Source organism: Herpailurus yagouaroundi, unplaced genomic scaffold (assembly GCF_014898765.1).
Source record: "Herpailurus yagouaroundi ecotype Mexico unplaced genomic scaffold, PumYag 161, whole genome shotgun sequence".
NCBI classification, from domain to species: domain Eukaryota; kingdom Metazoa; phylum Chordata; class Mammalia; order Carnivora; family Felidae; genus Herpailurus; species Herpailurus yagouaroundi.
The window spans coordinates 19,833,972-19,842,452 of record NW_024412402.1 but is presented as its reverse complement, the minus strand read 5'-3'; the positions used below and the strand labels follow the sequence as shown (position 1 = coordinate 19,842,452).

At 48.2% G+C, this 8,481-nt stretch overlaps 1 protein-coding gene across 3 annotated transcripts in view; it reads left to right on the top strand.

Annotated features, from left to right (window-relative positions):
- Positions 1 to 8,481, top strand: part of ETS1 (ETS proto-oncogene 1, transcription factor) — a 130,648-nt gene that overhangs the window by 13,400 nt on the left and 108,767 nt on the right. For all 3 annotated transcript variants that reach the window (XM_040483510.1, XM_040483506.1, XM_040483507.1), the window contains exon 2: positions 113 to 198. In XM_040483510.1, coding sequence (XP_040339444.1) covers positions 130 to 198 — 69 coding nt within the window. In that variant the 5' untranslated portion in view covers positions 113 to 129. The remainder of the gene's footprint in view (positions 1 to 112; positions 199 to 8,481) is intronic.

Genomic DNA, 8,481 nt, shown 5'->3' with positions numbered 1-8,481 from the left:
CATAAAGAGGTGAACTCTATGGTTCCTTGGGAGACATCCCGTTGTGAGATTCGAACCCGCTGTGGTTCTAGCACACACGTTGGTGCTTCAGTGAAGACTTTCTCCCATGCAGGTGCTGAAAGCCTGAGGATGAGCTACTTTGTGGATTCCACAGCCAGTGGCCCTGCCCCTTATTCAGCAGTGCGTCCTGCGGTGGCGGTAAGTGGACCCCTCCCTGCTCTTCCTTTGCCCACCTGCCTCCCCTGTCTTCCCCTTCCTTCCTGCATCCTAACCCCTCCTGGACAGAGAAGCCGGGGACCCACCCCCAAAGTTGGAATCAGCCTTGAATCTTTTGGAGGAGCTAAAGTGTGAGATTATCTGTCTTTTTCTCAGCATATAAAATAAAAATCCAAGACTGATGGACTTGCTTACAAAGGTTTTATTTTAAAAAATATGTTTGTGTTTCAGAGAATGTAACTCAACCATGATTAATGGTGAAAGCCAGGTGATTTTTCATTACTCAGTTCATTTGGTGAAGATTTTTCACATATCGATAGAGCTAAATAACCCAAGCCATCTAATCGCAGAATTTAAAACTAGGGAATGTGATAGTAACTTTATAGGAAAATGTCATGTATCTCAGAATAAGAGAGGTAAAAGGAACTTTAAAATAGGACTGGATAAAATTTCTTTCCCTTAGGAAAGAAGACCAACCCAAGCTATGTGGTCATCAGTAGAATGTTTAGATGAATTTCTTTTTTTTATTTAAAAAAATTTTTTAACGTTTATTTATTTTTGAGAGAAAGAGACAGAACATGAGGGGGAGAAGGACAGAGAGAGAAAGGCACAGAATTGGAAGCAGGCTCCAGGCTCTGAGCTGTCAGCACAGAGTCCGATGTGGGGCTCGAACTCATGAAGCAAACCGTGAGATCATGACCTGAGTTGAAGTCGGACACTCAACCGACTGAGCCACCCAGGCACCCCTAGATGAATTTCTTATAAATGTATTGTGAGAGCAATCCCATAATGCTATCATTGATCCATCCCAATGGTCAATGAATCTTTAATATTAGCTGATGTATTATTAACTATTCCTTCCTAATTGTGTATGTTTTCATGCAAAGACAGCCAACAGAAATGTTGAGCTCTTTTCACTTCCTCTGGAAATGGACAGATAAGTTTATTGTTAATTCTTTGCACTACATTTATGGGTCTAAAGAGACACCAATAGACCAGAGCTCTTTTCTGACTCCAGTCCTAGACTGTCCTGTGTGTGGTTCTGCAGAATTTTTAACACTGGTAACCTGAAGTTAACCATGGCCTCTCGTGGTAATTGTCTATTGAAAGATGCGATGTACTTGAAAATGATTCTCTGTGTCACTGAAAAAAATAAGTGCTCAAAAGCTGTTCTGTGTTCAAGGAGTGATTATCACATTTCTCTTTCCTGGCTATTCTGAAACACCTGTTTTGGTGTTTTGTTTTGTTTTCTGTTTTAAATGGCTTCGGTTTTCATAGAAACACCATTCACTTTTCTAAAAAATTAGAATCAGGAAAAAGTTGAGAGTATAATGACCACCGGAAATATGTTTAGAAACACGCACTCACACAACAAGTCCAGACCAGTGGTCTCTCAGTTCTGCTTCGTAGGAGTCGCCAAGAGCCTTAACTTGCAGGTCACATAAGGAGCTGGAAAAATCTCCGGGGGAGGGGTCCTCTTGTTTCTCACACAGAGGTTATCATCTGAGGTTGGCGCAAATTACACTAACTTATTCTTAAAGATGATATTGTAGAGATTTGTTAAAACAGATAAAGCATGCTGCGGTTGCAGGGCAAAATATATCATTGGCTTTGGAAGAAGAGATTTAAACACCAGCCTATGTTAACTCTCTTTAGCGGTCCTGTAACCAAACGAAGCAAGATGAATAACTTCTCTTAAAAAGCAGTGCCATGCAAATTTTGTATTTGTTTTATTATGTTTTTGACACCCAAATGCATTTTTATGTTAAGGGTTCAAACCACAGGTATAAGAGTAAATTTTCCTTGACAGGGTCTCTGGAAATTGTATGAAATTAGAAAACCAAAACCCAACTCTGGGTACGTGTTTTCAACGAAGGACCCCACCCCCAACTGCATACACTGGCTAGTTTTAATGCATTTTAAGTGGTTTCCACTGGTTTCAAAACAAAGAACGCATTTACCCCCAGCCCCAACAGCCATATCTGAAAAGCGTTATCAGCGCGTGGGATCCTTTTCGCTGTGAATTTCAGAATTGCTTGGGCAAAAGCAGAAGGTTGCATAAGAGAACTGCTAAGTTACTGCCCTAGCACTTTCACGCATAACTTCTCTCTGGGCCTTCGTTTCTCCATCACTGGGACTAGTTAGGCAACCTTTCAGAACCATATAGCAAGCAGAGAAGTCCTGAAACTCCTTTGCGTATGCTCTCCCTAATACAAACGAATGAATAAACAAACAAATAACATCGCTCAGTACAAACTCAGGTTCAATAAACCAGCTCCTACAGATGACCCCCAACCTTAGCCTGCGTTATAAGAAACAGTTGAAGAATCTGTAAATTGCCTGCAGCCTTGGGGCACTGGCATTAGCGACACTAACAGATCTCACACCCTCGATCCCAATCTAAGATTTCGTGAAGGAGTGAGCACACATTCATTAACTTTCCCAGACAAGAACGTCAAAGCCGCAGGCACCCGGGTCTAGTCAGTTCTGTTGGAGCCTCTCTATCTACAGGTCAACCAAAGGTACTTAATCCAGTAATCCATATCCTCCTGCCTGGTGCCCTCGGCTCCAATTTGGTTAGGCTGGGCCACCAAGAAAAGAAACTCTGTCTCAGGTATGGGAAGCTGAGGGTGGAAAGAAAACTGTAGAGAAGTGAGTTTTTAATAGGGCTGCTTTAGCCGCCCCCCGGGGACTATTCGGTGATATTTTTATTTTTTAAATTTTTTAAAATGTTTTTATTTATTTTTGAGAGAGAGAGAGAGAGAGACAGACAGAGCATGAGCTGGGAAGGGGTTAGAGAGAGAGCGAGACACAGAATCCGAAGCAGGCTCCAGGCTCTGAGCCGTCAGCACAGAGCCCGACACGGGGACTCGAACTCAAAACTGCGAGATCGTGACCTGAGCTGAAGTCAGGCGCTTAACTGACTGCGCCACCCGGGTGCCCTGATTCGGTGATGTTTTTAACTGTCGGAACTTGGTGGTGGCATCTCCTGGCATTTAGGGCGTAGAGGACAGCGATGCAGCTAGCCAGCCCCACAATCCACAGTGCGGTCTCCCACGACCGAGAATTATTCAGCCCCAAATGTCAGTAGTGCTGAGGTTGAGAGGCCCTGCTTGCAGCCGCCCCAGGATCAAGTTTGAAGGGGGGATGGTGTTACGTGTACAGGTTGGTCTGAGCAGGTCTTTGCCACTTGTAAACGATTGCTCTAGAGAGGGAAATCTCAGAAAAGAAAAACAAGTGAGGATATATTCGTGTTATGAGGGCTTCTGTTTAACACGCTGCTTGAACTGTTCGATCTAGAGTCGGCTTCGATCTAAATCAGAATCCGAATACTTTCCAGTCCCCGAAGGCTGCTAATTCTGATTCATTATTCATAAATGAGAGGTAGCATTAGCATTATTTGATCATGCCCTGTACCAGAAGAAGCCTTACAATAATCACAGCGACAGTTAGAAACTTCATGCCACGGTCGGGGAATAATCATTGTAGGGGGAACTCACAATATCTGCCTCAGGGTCCCTTTGTCCAAACCAGGATACATGCTTTCCTCCTTGTAAGGTCAGTCCTTCAGGAGACCATGGTAACGAATGAGGTGATGTCATACCCGGGGGATAGAGCGGCAGCGCTTTGGGGAGTTGTCTGGCCATTGTGTGGGAGGGGGTGACGTTTTTCAGGTACGAATATGGGTTGTGTGTCAGGGACCCTTTCATCCAAGGGGAGGAAGCGCTCCTTCCTGTTATGCTACCTCAGCAAGCCTATGGTGAGCCCTGGAAGTCCCCAGCAGTGCTGGTCCCTTTATCCTCTCCTGCGTCATCCTCTCAGGCCACCAGGGCTGCAGAGCTGGGGGAGGGCAGGAATGGGAGGGATGAGTCGCTCCTGGTTTTGACCAAACATGTCACAGTCTTTGGCCACCTTGAAAGCGAGGAGGATGTGTGGAGGAGGTCCACGGGGATTAATGACCCCTGGGCCATGCAAACTTTAGGAAGCACCTTGAACTATTCAGAGGAAAGGAACAGTCCTGCCCACTCAGCTCCTGTCAGAGCTCAGTCCTTTGGGGGTAGAGCAATCTGCTGGGGCGAGAGTGGCTTCCCGGAGGGCCAGATCCCCCAGGAAAACCCGATACCCAAGAGGTTGGTCTAAGATGCCAGCATTTCCTAGGCTAAGGCTCTGGGTTTGGGGAACATCCCATGCAGCCCGAGGTGGGGTAATTGCATTAAAAACCTGGCATTCTTTTACTCCTGGATCCAATGTTCTCTTACTAATATGGCAACTACATTTCCTGAGTGAAAAGAAGTGTTTCAGAAACTGCCCAGCAAAAGACTTTTGACTCGTGACTTTATTATTTTTTAATGTTTCTTTATTTATTTTGAGGGAAAGAGTGCACCAGCAGGGGAGGGGCAAAGAGAGAGGATGCCAAGCAGGCTCAGCCCTGAGCCAACTCAGGGCTCCACCTCATGAACCGTGAGATCATGACCTGACCCCAAATCAAGAGACAGACGCTCTGCCGACTGAGCCGTCCAGGCGCCCCCGACTTGTGACTTTATGATATGAGTGGTATGAATGCAATCATACCTACTGGACACTTAGTTGCTATAACTGTGTAGAATAACATGGTATGAAGCCAGGGGTATGTCAGAGACAGGATCACTGAATGGACTGATGGACATATGCCAGAGTCCGGGTCGAATACCAGCTTTCTAAGGGACAGAGGAAGGCTGCCAGCCACTGGCTGGTTTTAGGCATTGGCCTCTGTCCTTCCTGGGCTTTTCTAGAGGAACTTTCGGCGCTGGCCAGCCTTCTTGAGTCTCCACAGCGGTGCCTGCGAGCGGGAGTGGCATGGCCATGGGGCTTAGCTAAGCACACTGCAGAGATGAGCTCCACGCCGTGCCCTCGGACACAGCTGCCCAGCACAGAGACCTCTGAGGCTGAATCTTTGCCCATCACTTCGTGGCATGAGTGACTCCCTTTTGTACACGTTCTTTCTTCCTTTCATCATTGATTGATTGATGGATTTTTTTTTTTTTTCGCCACGTAACTCTATTTCTACCTTCTGACACTTGGTGAGGCAGAGGGCGACCCCACCCCCCTTGTTCCCGCCTCTTTTACAGGAGCCTCAGACAGAGCCTTCAGTCCTGGGCCAGGCAGCTCTGGAATGCAGCCCAGCCAATTATAATGGAAAGCACTTCAAGGAGTCAGAGAGATCTGGGTTCAGTTCTGGTCTGTTACTCCTTGGCCATGTGACCTTGGACAAGTTACTTAACCTCCCTGTGCTTCAGCGTCCTCTTCTCTTTAAAAGACAGAGCATAACTTGCCATGTGAGGCTATCACGATCGTTACATGAGAAAATGCGTGTCGAGAGCCTCCCACAAAGATGACCTCAGCTAAGCCTCTCTCCCTTATGCCTTTCTCTGGACTTTTCGATTGTGTTGGATGGAAGCATGGAGGGAGGAGTGGAGATGATTCCACTTATTGTCCGTGCAAGGGTGTTGCCACAACAAGACGGGGCTTCTGGGGTAAAGATGGAGACATTCTTATTGAGTAAACTCCTTGCTTCATCACTCCCCTGCCCTAGAAACAGCTCCCTTGCCACCAGATCAAAGTTCTCTTGTAATGGGCTGGTGGTTTACAACCCCATTGTGTAAACAGACCTGGTTCTCTTATCTTGAGTAATTGCAGTTTAATTGGGCCTCCTTGGGAAGCAATTCCCTTCTTAGCCAGGGCTGTTCGCACACTCTTCACCTCCACCCTACAGGCCTCAGGATTCCAGCCTTTGAGTGGTCATCAGAGAGTCTGTGCTGTCCCTGCCCTTCTTGGGAAGGGCACGCGCTTGTCACTGACTGTGGAACCCAGCACCGACGCCCTTTCCTTCTCTCTGCAAATCCCGGAGGACAATGGATGAAGCATTTTGGGATTAGAGAAAACGTGCGAAAGAAATTTGGAATATAAATGGATACTTCGGGCCGGTCAGAAAAATGGAAGGAAAGACCGATAATGTCTGTATTTTCCAGCGTCTGAAAAAGTGGGGCTTTTCTAAGGTCCCGAGTTCAGTGGGCACAATCTCAAGGAGTTCAGAGCCAGGACACGGCCGAGAGGCCATCTCCCGATATCAGGAAATTAAGATCCTGAGAGATTAAAGGAGGTGCCTGAGTTTACAGAGCTGGCGAGAGACTGGCGTGTGACCCAGATCCCCTGACTCGGGGCTAAGGACACTCCTTACTTCGGAATTCATCTTAATCACTGTTTAGATGTGTGGTAGTGTAAAAGAACTTCTAATAGACTCTCATTCCTGCATCTCTATGCCTAATGAATGAGGAAGTGGGTCTTCCCCGAGTTAGGGGGAAAAAAAAACAAAACAAAACCCAAAACCCCAGCTTGTAGCGGACCACTGGGCACATCGGAATTACTGCCCCGTCTTTCGGCCAAGGCGAGAGTTTTCTATCCACCCCCCAGCGTCTCCTAACGAGGCTCTGAGTCACCACACCTGCTCTCCCTGCACCGTGGGATGCCTGGGGCTGTCACCTCTGGAGCCACTGGGAGCCTGGGGCTGTCCCCTCTGGAGCCACTGGGAGTCTGCAGGCTTCACATCGAGGGAGTAGAAGCCGACCAGTAACCCGTGTCTCACCGCTGGTCTCTCGACAGGAAAGTGTCCAGTCTAGGAGCTCGGACTAGTGGCAAGGTTCAGAGGCCCCTGGACCCTCAGCTATGTGACTAAGTGCTCGCTGTGGGTGGAGGGGGCGGTGGTCTCAGGCTGCCACGAGCAGGGCCCGTCACATCTCGGGGCAGCCTCAGCCACAGTCCCCGGAGGAATTCTACGGGACCGTCTCACATTTCTCCCTCAGAAACCTGCCGTGGGTCAGGCCTGCCCTTTCACCCAGCCCCAAGCCCAGCGCTCTTATTGTTTTAAAAAGAATTTCCTGGCCTTGAGTCTAAAATTAAACTGCCCTTTGAGAGTTTCCTATTTTGTCTGTTCCCGCCTCTCCTGTGGCGGCACCACCCTCCCCTCCCTCCTCCTTGAGAGTAGGCTGAGGAAAGCTAAATGGACGCGAAGGAGTATTTCTGTCTGCGTCCTTCCCTCTGCCTCTCAAGGGAGCAGGACACATGTGCCCTCCCGAAGCAGGTCTGCCCCAGCGTCCTGAAGGCCAGACGCCGTCCGCCCAGAACACCCCCCTTGGCTTCTTGTGGAAAGAGCTTCTCCATGACCCGCTGGACAGTGAGTGGAAGAAGACACTGGCTTGTCTGGCATCTTCTGAGGCGGAGGAGGAGGCCCAGACCTGATTAAAAGCTGCAGGGTTCAGCAGCAACCCCCCCCCCCCCCCCCGCCCCACCGTGGAAAGGCACCTGCATGCAGTGATGCAATGGGCTGAGAGGGTCTAAGCTGAGGATTCGTCTCTTGGTCACACAGCCTTTCCTGAGTATCTACTGTGCCAGAGCCCCTAGAGCTATTCCGGAGGCAGGCACTTCCTCCGCCTCCCTGTTCTCTACTGAAAAATGGGGGACGTGGGGTCAAAGCAGTGTTTGAGCATGGCTTTAGGAAAGAACGAGGACAATGCTATGAAGGCTTTCGGAAATTTAGGGGGGGCATCGTATGCCGTGAATCCAAACTATGACTATGAGCAACGTTTGGCTCTACAGGCTTCTCTACTCATGGGGGCGGTTGGTCACGGGTCAGGAGAAAGGATGGGGACAAGGTGGCAGAAGGCGAGAGCAGAGTTGGAAAGGAGGCCGGAGATCAGTGGGGCTAGCCTCCTTAGGAAACAAAAGCTAAAGAGGTTAAGTGACAGGCTGGAGGTTACACAGCTCCTTAGGAGCAGAGAGGGACTTGAATCCAGGCTTCCTGGTCCCAGTCTTCAGTCTGCCTACTAGAGCGCATGAACATCTGTGACACGCCTAGAAAAACACAGTTATCTCCGCAGAAGCAGACATCCAGGGCTCACTTAGCTTCGCTTCTGGGCGTAAAATGTCTTTTGTTGTTGTTTTAATTTATTTTTGTAAGCAGCAGCATCTAGAAATAGTTCTTGGGTCTCATATGCTCGTGGCCTCATACTAAGGCTAACGCCTAGGAGTCAGAAGTCGATCCAAGAAAAGACAGGTTTGCTTCCACAGAGATTGTGTGCTGAGCCCACATACAGAAGAGAAAGGAGGGAATTAGGCAAACACTAGGACATTCAAGGTTGCTTGGCTAACGACAGAAATGGACTTGAAGAATGGATCACACATACTCTTCTTTTGTTTTTTTAATTTTTTTAATGTTTATTATTTTTGAGA